Below are 16,214 nucleotides of genomic sequence, written 5' to 3'. Positions count from 1 at the left end.
TAAAATTATTTCAAAATTAGTTTAAAATTGAAATGAAATTATTAAAATGACAGCATCAGTGATGCTGGATTGTCATCAGATTCTTGTGTTTAAGTACTTGTGCATTCTGATGCCTCTCTCGAGCATTTAAGTCTGAAACATGGCCAGATTTACTTGATTTCTTTCAAAAAGGAGGCACCCGGTGGCTCACGTGGTAGAGCACGTACCATGCAGTAAGACTGAGTCCTTACTGCAGCATACCAGGTTCAAATCTGGCCAAGGCCCTTTGTTGGCTGTTATCCTCTCTCTCTCTCCTCTGCTCTTTCTCTCTGTCTCTGTTACTATCAAATAAAGCAGAAAAGACAAACAAAAAAAAAATCCTCTAGAGAAAAGATGAGCAATTTAGCAAGAAGTGACCCAAAAATTTGCAAGAAATTAGCAAAAAATTATGAGAAAATTAGCAAGGTATGAGAAAGGCATGAAAAAATGGGGTAATAGCACTGCTTTGGCATTTACTTCATTGGCTTGAGAGAGTCTTTATTTAGCTCTCATAGGGGCTGGTGGTCAGAGCACCATCCTCTATGGCTCAGATATTATGAGGCCCAGTGGGTGCCCCTTTAAGTCCACCCTGTTATTGCAAGGATGCTACCGTCCTTGTGGCTGTGAACTCTCCATCTGTCCCTGAGAGCTCGGCCAGAATGTCTCCAAGCTTTGCCAGCATGTCCCCACCTCAATGGGCGGAGAGGCCAGAGGGATCATGGGAAGCTTACTCCTGAGTTTGTCATGGAATCTGAGCGGAATAGGAAGCTCATTGTAGCAGGGCTGAATATGAAGATGAATGTTTATGTCCGATTAGCAATGCATGCTCTGTTCATGGGAGAGTGGTAATGGAACACTGGCTGGCTTAGCCCTGATCCGGCTGCATCACCAGGACACATGTACCGACACATGAGCCTCCTCCCTGACGGCACCCAGTAAACCAAGACCATACTGACTCATTATGAAAGCCTAAACAGATAGGCTTTGGTGTTCCACTTCTCTTAGTGTTTATTCTCGGTTGTAACTGATAGGGCTTTTGAAGGTGGATACTGATATTGTATTGAAACAACCGATAGCTGATATATTATGCAGGTATTCAGCATCTTTGACTATTTTTATATCCCAAAAATGACAAGTATCCTGTTGTTGTCAGGGGGGGAAAGCTCCTGTATTTAGATCATGGGACACTAAAACTCTGTGAAACCAGATTAGTGAAGGTTTTTTTAGGTGGGTTAGCAGCTCTTTAAAGACGGGTGACCCACCCCAACTATTAAACGATAAGGGAATTTCCGAGCAGTGCCAATTTAGTTATAGTCTCATTCTTTTGACTAAAATGCATTTTAGTTTAAGTCTTTAGTCACTGGAATTTTGGTAGTTTTTCTCTAGCTTTTGTCAACTGAAACTAGAGTGGTTTTACTGTAGTCATTCTACTCAGTCATTTTTTACATCTTTCACATTTTTTTTTTCTGTAAATTCCTCATTGAATTATTTGTCAGTGACCTTTACTCACAGATTGATCTACATGCCTCATTATGGCTTCTTGTATTTTTAGGCATAATTTTAGTCTACAAAATTAACACTGGCTCACAGATACATTATTGGGTTAGAGTTAGGGTGGAAGTCTGTTGAGGAAAATCCTCCCACCCCTCTTTCTAATGATTTCTTTTGTCAGATCTGAAATTAACATAATAATAATAATAATAATAATAATACAATAACAACCTCTTTCTGATCAGTTGTGGAGCCCACTGATTGGATGATCTTGTAATATTAGTAAAAAAGTCAGTGTTGGACCCATATTCAGTTTAGCCATAAATTGTACTACTGTGGCCCATGTTTTTTCGAGGAGCACCATATTAGACTTAAGGGTCATAAAGGTCAGAAAACCACTAACTTGTTGAGGAATATGTTAAACTGTGTGTAGGTGGTGCCAGTATGTGTTTTCGTGGTGGAAATTTGAGCATCTCATAAACCTGTCTCCGGCGCTCGGCCAGCCATTCTTTCCACAGCAGCAGAAAGGCATTAGCTGTGTACGAGTTGAGCTAACAGCCACACAGCTATAAACCTGACTGACTGCCATGTATATACCCAAACAGACTGCCAGATACAGGCATAAACACTCTCACTAAGCACATCATCTTTGCATTTGATATGCTCCCATATACCTGTGCCAGCTGGCTCTCAACAGATAATGTATGGAAAAAAAATGTTTCAGTAGTTAGAAATGTATTCAGTTTCAATATGTATAATGTTACCAAGCGCAAATATTTTGGGATATCCATTAAGAAAGGTTTTGTCACTTAATGTTTTTTTCTCTTTTTTCTTTTTAGGGAGCATTTTTTGCAGAAATGTCTGTATAATTCAGTGATTTTAGCAGTGTCTTTGTGGAACCCAAAAAAGCCACACTCAAAGAAAGCATTGCTTGTTAGTGGAAAACCTTATATTTATCATATTTGAATATCTGAAGAGCATGCTATACAGCACCGTGTTGGTTGGTCAGTCAGTACTTAGGTCCAAACATATTTTCACCATGAATTTTGATGACAGCGTTCCTCTTGCATCACTAGCAGGCTCATGACCCCTTAAAAGAAACCAATGCCTTCTTGCAACCCCGTGTCACAGGCTGCGTATGCGTGAGAGAGAGTGGTGAACAGCCCATTTGCTTGATTATCAGAGGAGGCATTGCCTTTTAAAACCGCTCAGTATTTCACAAGAAATGAAAAATGAAATCAGTCATTTTGCACATTAAAAATGTTTTTGTTTTGTTTTTTTGTTTTTTTCTCATGTATGTCTTAATCATCTGTAACCCCCAATAATAATTTCACAAGCCCGACCCCTAGTTTTAGAACCACTAGGCTAAAAGGTCAAATTTGTCACCTGCACACTAGCACTGCCATCAGGTCAAATTGTTCCCTTTGCACACTAATATCTCAAAGTTTTTGCTTTGCCATTAAATTTAGTTACAACATTCATGTTGGCTATATGAAACCTCGCAATTGGGGTGACTCTATGGCCTTCCGCCTAAAGCCACCAACAGGCTAAATTATTAATCTTGCACATAAATGTCTGTCTAAATGTGTCAAATTCAAGGAATTTAGTTGTGTAGTTGCTAGTGTGCATTTTTAAATGGCATAGAATAATTTACGAGACAACATAAAACCAACTAAAACCCACTAATAAAATTATTAAAACAAAGAAAAAAATATTAATTAAGCAGAAAAAAATAAATGAGGAAGGTCATGGAAAACCCCAGTTTCTAGATTTGAACCTCAAAACAACATGAATGATTTCACCAAATTTCATGGTGAGCCACCAAACAGATTTTGAGATATGCCGCTCTGGACAAGCCACATTGACACATTGTCTCCTGCTGCCCAATAGATAGATAGATAGATATAAACTTTATTAATCCCCGCAGGGAAATTGCAGTGCCATAGCAGCACATAAAACAGCCACACATAACACAATAAAGACAGTAAAACCACATTAAAAACAGACTAAAAAGTGCAGTAAAATAAATAAATAAGTAAAATAAATAAAACACAATGAAGACCACAGAGGCTGAGGCACTATAGGCAGTCGGTAAGGCAGTGACTAAATAAAACTAAATAAAACTATCTTTTTGGAGCAGAGTTGAAGAGCTTGACTGCACTAGGTAGGAAAGATTTTCTGTGCCGCTCTGTAAGGCAGCGAGGCTGGATCAGTCTGTGGCTCAGGTTGCTCTTTTGCATGTTTATTATGTCATGAGCATGCAGTGTGGCAGAAAGGGTCATGTCCAGGAGTTATGTATTGCATTGTGAGTATCTGCACTGATTGAATGTTATCTTATGATCGATAAACTGATAAACACATAATGATTGGAGTAATAGGAGGAGGACACTGCAGAAACACATCAGTACATCAGTTCACTTTTGTGGCGTGGCCTTATATGTATTAGGGAATTTAAGCAGGACGGTTCTTGGTTCCCATGGTGACACGTCTCTGCGCGTCTCACCTGTTCGCGGCGTTGTGTGGCTACGTCGAAGTGTGCTTTGTGCCGTAGTAGAATGGACTGCTACGGCAGGCAGGTTTATATGTCGAGCACCGATCCGTTTCCAGTTACCGTAGCGGACTGCCATAGCGGCCCATGCTTAAATTCGGTATTATCTATCCGATTTGAATTTGTGACCGGTCTTGCTTTTTTTTGTTGTTGTTGTTGTTGTTTTTTTTTAGTAATTTGAAGACTTTCCTTCACTTTGTGTTAATTCATATCTCGGATCAGCTAAGTTTGGTAACTCATGAAACCCTGTTTGGCTTAATAAAATGCCAATGATCATGGATGGAGAAAAATATTTGCATTTCTTATTAATAACTGTATTCATCCTGTTTAATCTTTTATTACTGAATATTAAACCTCTATTCCTACACGTGCATATACCTCCAAAGAAAATGTGCATTTAACAAAACAGCAGAAAGTTATTTTCTCTCCCACCCTCCATTGTTCAGGTCCACGGCTCAGTGGGTGAGCCCTGGTGGTTGTGGGTGGAGGATCCCGTCAATGATCACATCTACCACTCAGAGTACTTCCTGCTGCAGAAGAAACAGGTTGGTGTTTCTCACATCACACACACTAGAATTATACATTAGACCAGTTATCGGCCAGTTTTATTACACCACAGTTTCAGGGGAGAACCCTTACACAATTTATGTAAACAAGTGGCATGTGTCTGTTATAACTGATGTGTGATCTTGTGTGCGTGCGTGCGTGCGTGCGTGCGTGCGTGCGTGCGTGCGTGCGTGCGTGCGTGCGTGCGTGCGTGCGTCTTTGCATTCCTCCCTCTAGGTGGTAACAGGAGAGCCCCAGAACATTATATTCACCATCCCCATCTTCGAGCCATTGCCTTCCCAATATTACATCAGAGCAGTGTCTGACCGCTGGCTTGGCGCTGAGGCTGTCTGCATCATCAACTTCCAGCACCTTATCTTGCCTGAAAGACATCCCCCACACACTGGTATTGCACACACACATACACAACTTGATACCAGCACTAAGTCTGAAACTTAACCCCTTACCATTCCGGCCCTGTCTTAGACCCATTTAAGTGAGAGGATAGGCGATCTTCAGGGGGAAATAAAAGGTCAGCAGTAGATGCCACATAGATGTGGTGAAATCTGCAGTAAACACTGTGTTTTGGTTAGGTGTCTATTTATTTATTTATTTATTTTTAGTTAGAGTGCATATGGGGTAGAACATTATCATAGGAGCTGTTCGGTTATGTCTCATATGTTGTTGCAGCCATTTTTGGGTTGATACCGTTTGATGCACAGATTTGGTGCAAAATTGAACCATTTAACCAAGAATAAGAATGAATAAAAATGGCCAAAAATCTCTCCATATACCACATTAGGACAGCCAGACCTTGGGGAACACCACAGAAGAATTCATGCTGTGATTTGGTGTCAAAAACTTTTGACAGACTTTTGGAGATTTCTGTAAGAATTGCATTTTACAGCAATTAGATGGCGTGCAGCTTTGTCAGGAAATGTCTCAGAAACTCGCCCTTATTGTCACTATATCTGGAAAACAAGACATTCTGTGAACGGCCTCACTCTCTAGTTTGTGGATGTAGTTTTATGAGGCTGTGATTATCCTAGAAGTCACTATGGTTCATTTTATATAGTGATTAGGGCTGTGCAATTTGACCCAAATCTCATATCCTGCTATAAGTCATTTCATATCCTGATAATGATATATATCACATTAGTAGTGCATTTTCTGTAAGTTACATGAATGAATAGTTTATGTAAAATCACCACACAGAGAGGCCTATTTGTTATTACACCTTGAATTATATACTTGACAAATAAATGATACTTAATCATATTTAAATTATTTTCTCCTTTTATTTGGAACCTTTGTGCAAATTTTCAACTAACAATAAAGAAAATATAAAATATGCATGCAGTGCAGAGGAACACTAAGCATCATTCAACTTACAGAAAATAAACGGCCTTAATAAATTACCAAAATTAGTTGATTTGTGACACAAAGAAGTAAATGATAGAGCAAATCATGGAAAAATAGTTCCATGATTTGACATCCAACAGTGATGTCAAGTTTGAAAAAATGATCTCACTGCATGAAATGGCTGCTATGGGGGCCAACATCATCACACATGAATCAAATGTGGCTCATTGAATCCACAAGAGTCTCAGCTTTCCAGTCAAAGCCAACTGATGCAGCTCCAAGACTGTTTAGGCCCCAGTCTGCACAAACACACCATTTTACAACAGGCCACAAGAACACATGTGGACTGCAGGGTTTGTGGCCCAAACTGCATGGGATTAGCATGAGGTGGGCATGTCTGCAAAGGGGACACCTGTGAGGGCTCAGAGAACCCATTTTCATTCAGAGATCTGGAGGTCAGAGGTCAAGGGACCCCACTAGTCTTGCCAGTTTTTCCCTTGCCAAAATTTAGCCCACCTTTGGAGCAATATTTAGCCCACTTGTCAGCAACCTAGCATGACATGCTTCATGTCAGTTGTTTCCTTAGGTCATGTAATTTCAATCAGCTTTACTTATCTTATTATTTTCACTCTAGCTTCACTCTACAGCCTCTGAAAGACATTAAGGTAGATGGCCATCACAACAGTAAGACATTAAAATCAAAAGTACCTGAGCAATCAAGAGAAAACTATCTGTATTTCACAGATGGTGCTGTTGCAGTTGAAAAGTGCAGTTGAAAAGTGGACCACATGGCCTGGAAGGAAGTGGCTGTAGTCCAGTCGATGCAAACTTAAGATGGGGCTGTTCTGTCCTGGGTGATCCTGGTCAGTCACAATTGGACAAAGCTAAATAAAAGTCTGAACACGCTCAAAACATTTTGAAAACGCATGGAGAACCAATCACTCAAGCCACAGAGGAGGCCTGTGACACATTTGTCTACATGCTTTTGTAGTGTGAGCACATATGTGCCTCAGCGAAGGAGTGCATGAAACATGGCCTGTGGGGGAAGCTGCCTGTATTGCTTTGATTTTTAAGCACTGGCACAGGAACAGAAATGAATGGAAGTGTTGTAGTAAGTTTTTGCATAAAGAGCAGGGATGCAACAGTGGTGGTCAACTCGAGAAACATTTGTAATGCCTGTTACGCACTACAAACGGTCTCAGCTGAATCTAGACACAATGGGTGTCATTTATCATAGTGGTGTAGAAAGGAGTGTGCATCTGAGCATCAAGATGTAAAAACTCCTCCACATGTGATTTGTCCAACAGTCCTCAAAACCAACGGCAGTCTGATCGTAAATTGATGAAGCAGTGGCAGCTGTGAAACCAGGGTGTATGACTGCATACGACACGCCCTAGTTTAGGTTGTTTACATGTTAATTATATTCTATTTATGTACTTGTGTGTCGTGGTGGTTTGTATGGAGGACCAAAAGAGACAGAGTTTATAAAATCTGAATGTAAAATGATCAGGCGCTCATTTCACCAACAGAATCACTATGTATCAGTTGAATCTTTGGCATGTCAATAAGATCACCTGCAGTAAATTTCACTAGATGCACACACTTCTCCTGTCTAACACTGCTCTAACTGCTAGCTTATTTTTTCTGTTTAAACAAAGTAAATAAGCTGTCACACTAATCTCCGTTGGTCAAACAGGTGATGCCATTGCACTGTGAGAGAGAGAGAGAGAGAGGGAGAGAGAGAGAGAGAGAGAGAGAGGGAGAGAGAGAGAGAGGGAGAGGGAGAGAGAGAGAGAGATTCACGTTAGTCCCGCCCACTGACTTTGATGGGTGAGTTTGACAGATAAAATAAATTCATGAAGCACTGCAACACCGATCCATGAAATAATTAATTAAATAGTGAAATAATTATATATATATGTTTTTACATTAAAAGAGCTAGTATTTTAATGAATTAATGACACATTTATTTATTTAATTCCCATTTTAATTAATTAATGACACTCAAATATTTATTTAAAGATGTATTTATATATTTCATTCTGTCTCTTTTGGTCCTCCATAGGTTTGTGGAGTATGGTATGCTTGTTAGAACACAATAACAACCTATTGCAAAAAACATAAAACTATGCCACTTTGAAAGATCATAATTATTCCACCTGTACAGGCCTAATGTGACATCTGTGTTTCTTCACATCTTGTGAAGAATCATCATATGACCATATAATTATTGTATAATTTATTGACAAATTACTTTGTTTAAACAGAAAAAAATAAGCTAGCAGTTAGAGCAGTGTTAGACAGGAGAAGTGTGTGCATCTAGTGAAATTTACTGCAGGTGATCTTACTGATATGCCAAAGATTCAACTGATACATAATGATTCTGTTGGTGAAATGAGCGCCTGATCGTTTTACATTCAGATTTTATCTTGCGGCACACTGATAAATGAGGCTAAATGTGGGTATATCTGGATATAAAACATCAGGTCTGAACAGGGCCTACAGTAACCTGGTTCCTTAACCTAAGACAAATCTCAAAATTTTCTTTGGGAAATCATGTGACCTTTTGATTAATAACTAATAGGAAAAGTTAATCAGGTCACCTTTGGCCCACGAGATGCTTGCTCAAAGTTTTGTGGTGACTTCTGAATCTGTTCAAAAAAGTCAGGAGCCTTTTTGTGATATTCCACACTCACTGCTCCTTTGGCTGAATTTGAGCTTACTTGGCTTACCGGAATGGAAGTAGTTGTTAAATTTTGACTATCACAGCAATAACACACATACGGTTGTTTGGGGTCCTGAGAATCAGTTTTCAGTTCCTCCAAATTCCATTTTATTTCTTCACAGAATTTCAGAGCTGTTTGTTTTATTTCAAATTATATTTTGTAAAATAGATTTAGTGTTCTGCGCTATGCAAATTATTACCTTTCTTGCAGTATGATCATCAGACAAATTTCAGAAATGTTTCATTTTGCCCTTTCTCATAACACACTTTGCTGTTAATATTTACCTCATTGTATATTATAGATTCCCACTTAATAATTAAAGTTACCATTGTCTTCTCAGAGCTCCTAGACCTGCAGCCGTTGCCGGTGACTGCTTTGGGTAACCGGGAATACGAGAGCCTGTACAAGTTCACCCACTTCAACCCCATCCAGACACAGATCTTCCACACGCTCTACCACACTGACACCAATGTCCTGCTGGGGGCACCAACAGGCTCCGGGAAGACTATTGCTGCAGAGATGGCAATGTTTCGTGTCTTCAACAAGTATCCAACATCCAAGGTTTGACAAACTGAGTCACTCACTCAGCCTTACTGTTGTCTTTTATTTATTTATTTAGTTATTTATTCATTCATTCATTCATTCATTTATTCATGCATGCATGCATGCATGCATTTATTCATTCATTTTCTTTCTTTAGAAGAATATGCTAGTTTTTTGCTAGATTGTCCTCTTCGCCAAGTCGGCTATTAACCTTATTTATATATATCATGTACATATTATCACACTCCTTCAAAAACTGCCAGATTGAGACTCGCGTCATTCAAACAATTTTGGTGTTCTCATTTTTTTTTTAGCCAGTTAACTAGCCAGTAAGCAAACCAAATAAAGCATCCACTGCAACTACTAGATACCACTAATGGTAGTTTCTACTAAATAAGTTAGCTGGAGTGCAAATAAAATGTCTTTACAGCAAAACAGCATATTACAATGGTTAGCCTGCTAGCAAGTTAAAATTTCGTGAATACAAACTGATCTGATGTGTCAGTGGTGAAATATCCACTTATCCACCAGAAATTGCACAGAAATTACCGGATGTGTACCTCATTCTGTTGAGATGGCCAGATTGAAATGCAGTCATCTGTTAACAGCCACTGTATCCTAAGAGCTGAGGACCTCCAATATGGCCAACAGGGGATGTGTTGCATCACTGAAAACATGAGTCATGGAAGCACTCCAACTTAATTCTGGAAAGTTATTGAGAGCCATGGAATTCTACATTAAGCCTACAGCGGGAATGCTGGTAGTATTTCCTTTACTTCTTTTACACTGTGAGTAACTTGTTGTGTTCCCTTGTGTTCAGGTGGTGTATATTGCCCCTCTGAAAGCCCTGGTTAGAGAGAGGATCGAAGACTGGAAGATCAGGATAGAGGAGAAACTGGGAAAAAAGTAAGTGAGATCAGACAAACTTGACCCCTTAGAAAATTGTCTTGGGTGCATAGCATCACAGTCTATTTTCATGGATAGCTTCCATACATTTTTTTTTATGATGATAAAAACAAAAAGTTACAAAGTTACCCCCCCCCCCCAAAAAAAAGGAAAATCATTCTCTTTCTCTCTCCCTCTCTCACTCTCTGTCTTTGTGTCCCTCTCTTAAGAGTGGTAGAGCTGACAGGAGATGTGACCCCAGATATGAGAGCTATAGCCCGAGCTGACCTCATCGTCACCACGCCGGAGAAGTGGGACGGTGTGAGTCGAAGCTGGCAGAACAGAAGCTACGTCCAGAAAGTAGCCATCCTCATCATTGATGAGATTCACCTGCTTGGTAAGACCCCAAAACAAGCCCACTGCATTCTGTATTAAGGGGATAGAGACTGTAGGCCCATATGGTCATAGGACTGGACTCCACGTTGTTTGAGATCTCTATTATATTTTTGACCAAAACATTTCTGGTTCTTGAACTAGTTCAGTTCAGTATTCTTGGAACCAGTATACTAACTAGCAAACCAGCCTGGGTTTGCACCAGTTTGGAGTGGAACCATTTAAATGGAGGGGCTGCCGGGTTTCTGGCCACTGATTCCAGCATGGCTGTAGCTGAATTCAGCTCCAGTCTACTTGTGTGTGACCCAGCATGCTTGTACTTTTGAGAGTTTCTATATTCTTCTTCCATTTGATTTGATTCAATGAACCTGGCTTTCACAAGCTCTTCTGCAATTTCGAGATACAGTTGGCTTTTTCTATCACTCCCTTCCATCTTTTCCTGGAAGTCAGGAGATGTCTCAGTTGAAAGCAATAGCCCTTTAAGGCTAATGCACCCTCTTAGATTTTTCTGTGATCTCCATCTTTCTCTGTATAATAAGACTTGCCTACTCTTATTGTCATCACAGTTCCCACTTCAGGTCCTTCTGTTTTTTGGTTCTGACAGGGAACCAACTTTTAGGGTTCTGAACCAAATTACTTTTGGTTGAAATGCTCAGAATTGTTCAAAGTTAGGTTTGCAAACCAACAGAGCCAATTCCTTGTGGTAACATAGGTCTATGTAAAGAGCACAGCACTCTTGTAGGTTTACTTCCACACTTACATTTTACATTACATTTAGTGACAAGAGATTTTGCTCATACTTCTGGGTTTTAGGGTCGCAGAATCGTAAACACCATAAGTCCTCATATTACACACTGCGTCTCAGTCAAGTCCAACCATCTCTGCCAACCAGTTTAAGGGGAGGTGCTATGCCAGAAAATACAAGATGCATGTTGGGTCAAAAACACTTCCTGGAGTTTACAGCATCATTTGACTTTTCATTTGACCTTGGTGGTTAAAAACTATCTCTGTGACCTACATTCTAAAGGTTAAGATGTTAGGAGCTACACACCCACTACCCAAAGGCTCACGTCAAGAAACGACAAAACAATAAAAACAGCAAAACAATAAAAACCAGGCAGCCGGCAGGGTGCAGATACACACAATGTCACACACTTGTAGCGGGTTATAAATGATGATTGAGATGAATTATTTTTGTATGAGTCTTTAGATTAGTATTTTTGTTTTTGTTTTTTAAAACCTGCTCATTGTGCCTTTAACAAGTGTAACCCAAATATTGCCCCAAACCTACCAAAAGTGGTAATTCTTTTTGTGTGCTAACACCTAAACATACCTTATTTTTATTCATTTTTTTCCAAATTAGCAGTGGGTCTGTACCATTGTGTCTCATTCCAGGGGAGGACAGAGGTCCAGTGTTGGAGGTCATTGTGTCGAGGACCAACTTCATCTCATCCCACACGTCTAAGGGTGTTCGTGTGGTTGGTCTTTCCACTGCGCTGGCCAATGCTCGAGACCTGGCTGACTGGTTGGGAATTAGACAGGTCAGATATCCACGTGACACCAGGAATACAGTATATTCCAAAACATGTGTTTCCCCATTGACAGTACATCATCTGTAATGTATTCATCTCACCTTCTGACCCTGTGTTCTTTGTTCAGATGGAATGATCATCTTTATAAGCTCCCATGTTTCAAGGATAGCGAGTTTGGCTTTGTGTACCAAGAGCATTGCTGTTGTGAAGCCAACCAGAACCCACCTTCTTAGTGCAGCTATGTGTTTTTATGGTTCATCTGTTCCCTCCCCCTTTATATTTGATTAAATGTATATAATAATAGTTATTAAGATAAACAGATACTTTTGGCCTGGAGTTGATATAGTTTATCTCCATAATCGTCTGGAGTCTTGTGTCTCTGGATGCCATGCTTAAGTTCCTCTTATAATCATCTGAAATCGCTGCAACGATGCGGATGGATGACTTGGCCTGTCAACTTGTAGCAGAAAAATATTGCAATGATACCAAAAGAGAATTATTACATGGGTTTGACCTGTATTGGTTTTTGAAGGTCTGATTCTAAATCCTGCATACCCTCAGGAAGGCTCATCTGACCTGAAATGTATGGGTCAGTTTGTATTTATTCATTTCACCAATGTAAAATAATTTAGTATATCAGAGAACTTCAAATCTTTGCTTTTACTTGTAGTTGAGAACTCCAGCTCAAGCTCAGGGGGTCTTCAGAAATTCTCCTTAGAAAATGTTGGATAACAAGACCTTGCAGAGCCAAAGACCACACAAACAAGAAGCTACTTAGACAATAAACTTGGATGAAAATTCTGTGTAAGACTTTCTTAAGTTCTGTCAGAAATATGCTCTCCATATCAAATTGTGTCAATAAAGCCTAGATAGCTTAAAGACTGCTCAGTAGCGGGAAAGTAATAGCATGTTTACCCACAGGCTAGTTATTGATTTTAGTGCTCTGTCCTCTCACAGTAGTGAGCTTGCGATAATTCCATGGTGTGGCTACTGAAAATAAGGCTTTAGGTAGCACGAGGTAAATTGGTTGTTGCTAGTAAGACAATACACTGGTGAGCACCAGCACTGTGCTGCACCTTAGCTCAGTTGGATGTGTTTGACATGGGACATCAGCTCACAGTGTCTCTATTAACCAACCAGTCTCTTTGAATTTGTGAAGCCCACCATGAGTTTTTTATGAGGATGTGGCCACACAAGATTAGGGGGAGATAAGCCTCTGAAACAGCACCTGGTCCATCATGGGGCACTACAACTGTCCAATGATAGCCAGACTAAAGAAATTGTTCTAGGTGGGTTAGCAGCTCCAGAAGTTTCATTTATGGCCCATTAACTACAATTTAGCAACATTTTACATTGTAACAAACCTTTTGGCAATTCATGCGGTGGTACTAAAGATTTCACAACATATAATCAAAATCCTTTTATTTTCAAATTTATAATTTTTGTTGACACACCCACTTTATATTGTTCTGCTTGTACGGCTACCAAAGTCATCACCATTCATAAACCACAGAACTTAGAATTGGAAGTGGAAAGAAGATGTTGCCCAAGGGACTGTTTTTCAGGTGGAGAGGCCATTTCACTCCTCCTAATTTCAATTCAATTCATTTCATTGCTGCTACTTTTAGGAAAACTAATGTGGACAACTTTATTGTGGTGAAGTCTCTTAAAAGTCATTTTCTTATCATAGTGGAATGAATGGAAACCAATGGCTGGATAAAAGATGGGAAAGTGATACTGGAGTTCTAAAATACAACTGTTTACTTCAGGAAAACATTAGCAGAAACATGAATTATATACATTTTGTCGATATTACACTAGGCATGCAAAATCACTGGCATGGTCCTGTAAGTGCTCTGCATGCCAGTATATAAGTCTAACACTACGTATTACCCCTGAAATGATCAATATTACACCACTCACAGGTTATTGTTTAATTTTTCCTCTGCCGGGCCGTTGTTACCAACCATTGCACCAATGTGTCTGTTGTCTGTAGGAAGCAATCCTACTTTCGTATTGTCACAGCTAGATTTCAGAGTAGCTAATTTTATAGGTTGACATTTGCTCCACTGCCAGACCCATTCAGTGCCACAGGATGTCTGTGTGTGTGTCTCTGTGTGTGTGTGTGTGTGTGTGTGTGTATGGGGTGGGGGGGGTTGTGTAAACGCTGCGCAACTGTTGCAGAGAAGCAGCACTGGCAAGGCAGATTGGCTGCCTGGCCATACATAAATCTGGCCGCTGGCTGCTGTTTGGACTGTGTGGCTGTATGTAGTTGCCCAATCCATTATCCAGGCCTTTAAGATATGTTTAGACACGTGCCCGGCAACACCACACACATCACAAGATGACACAGCGTAATGCACAATAACACACCTCAACACACCAGAACACACTATTGCAGACATGCATGTGTCGGAGCTGACGCTGAGACATTTCATTCACTGTAGCTTCTAAGTTTTTAAAGTTATATTTTTATTGTAATGAATGATTTTTTTTCTTTTATTTTTTCTTGTCTTTTCTTTTATGGAGTTGCCTCAGAAAAGCACTGAAATACACTATTTTGACTTGTAGGTGTATCTTTACTCAATCAAGAAATGTAAAATTTACATTTTATATAATCTCTTTGTTTATTACATTTTATATTTCACTTTCCAGTTGAATCCACTAAATGAATGTTGATGGTATTTTTTCCTTCAAGGCACTGTAACCTCTTTTGTTGTCTGTCTCCTCATCAGCCATGTGCATACCAATGAATAGCCAATATAAATTGATTTCTGTTGTGCCAACAGTTTAGTCACAACACATCAGGCAATATTATACCACAGCAGACCACACCACACCACAAACTGTGGACAAGAGAAACTAACTGAGTCCAGCCCTGCCCTGGTGTGCTCTGAACTTCACTGACACTGACAGACAGCTCACATTACAGCCAGATGGGCCTCCATGTTGCCAGCTGCTCACATTAAATCTCTTTTCTTCTTCTTTTCTTTTCTTTCCCCTCTCTTTCCCCTTGGTTCTTTCTGTGTAACAGGTGGGCTTGTTTAATTTCCGTCCTTCTGTTCGTCCTGTCCCACTGGAGGTTCACATCCATGGTTTCCCAGGACAGCACTACTGCCCCCGCATGGCCAGCATGAACAAACCTTCCTTCCAAGGTACAGCTTCCACTCATGTAGATATTTAATGATATATATAATGACATTTATGCACATCTATACATACATACCACTGTTTCCCACAAAATGTAGCTTATCTATACAGGCTAATTTCGATAGATTGTCTGCCTTTTTAATGACACCTTATTTAGCAAGCCGTATTTTGTCTTTGGTCAGTTATTAAATTCTCTAATTATCACTGATTCATTCATTCATGTATTTTTTCATTCATTTTCTTTGCACGCTTTTTTCTGCTGAGGTTCATGGGAGGATGGCACTAATCCCAGCATGCACTGGGCAGAATGCAGGGAAGTGCCTCTGTCAGGTAGCCAGGTCATCAGAGGGCTTGCAGTAATTTGCTCACCTAAAAAAGAACAAGTAATAAAATGACCATTTTAGCCTGAAAAAAAGACCACTTGGCATGCTATCAGAACCTAGGGAGTAAGAGATTAAAAACATTACTCTTTATCTGTTGACAAAGTACAAAGTTACATTATTACATTGCTATGCACCCCAACTAGCTGTCTGGCTAATCAAATGCATTAATGACTGTTTCCCCACTACTCTGTCCAGTATCATAAGTGCAGTGAATTCTGGTAATTGTTGTTCACTAACATGATTTCAGTGCCTGGCACCCTTGAGTCTTTGTATTTTCATTGAGAAAGCATAGGTTTGAACTGAATCTAAAGGAAAAATTGACCTGCCAGCTGATTCATTTTCCAAATAATGTATGTGGAACAGAGCAAATGTCTACATGTTCCATGTGGATTTGACTCACAACCAGATCCTCTCTTTCTCCCAGCAATCCGCAGCCACTCACCAGCCAAGCCAGTGCTGATCTTTGTCTCATCGCGCCGACAAACTCGGTTGACTGCTTTGGACCTCATCGCCTACCTGGCCACTGAGGACGACCCAAAGCAGTGGCTGCATCAGGATGAGAGAGAGGTACACTCTTGCACCAACACAAACTCACAGGAACTGCACTATTACATGACTGAAGGTTTTCAGGTGATGT

At 40.0% G+C, this 16,214-nt stretch overlaps 1 protein-coding gene across 1 annotated transcript in view; it reads left to right on the top strand.

The window, feature by feature from the left end:
* Nucleotides 1–16,214, top strand: part of ascc3 (activating signal cointegrator 1 complex subunit 3) — a 186,663-nt gene that overhangs the window by 134,399 nt on the left and 36,050 nt on the right. Inside the window, exons 23-30 of the mRNA XM_030071902.1 lie at nt 4,504–4,602; nt 4,841–5,009; nt 9,032–9,252; nt 10,055–10,140; nt 10,350–10,516; nt 11,908–12,053; nt 15,079–15,199; nt 16,002–16,144. Coding sequence (XP_029927762.1) covers nt 4,504–4,602; nt 4,841–5,009; nt 9,032–9,252; nt 10,055–10,140; nt 10,350–10,516; nt 11,908–12,053; nt 15,079–15,199; nt 16,002–16,144 — 1,152 coding nt within the window. The remainder of the gene's footprint in view (nt 1–4,503; nt 4,603–4,840; nt 5,010–9,031; nt 9,253–10,054; nt 10,141–10,349; nt 10,517–11,907; nt 12,054–15,078; nt 15,200–16,001; nt 16,145–16,214) is intronic.

The sequence above is a fragment of the Myripristis murdjan genome, chromosome 16 (assembly GCF_902150065.1).
Source record: "Myripristis murdjan chromosome 16, fMyrMur1.1, whole genome shotgun sequence".
Classification (NCBI taxonomy): domain Eukaryota; kingdom Metazoa; phylum Chordata; class Actinopteri; order Holocentriformes; family Holocentridae; genus Myripristis; species Myripristis murdjan.
Note: the sequence above shows the minus strand (reverse complement) of the source record. Positions and strands in the feature narration are given on the sequence as shown.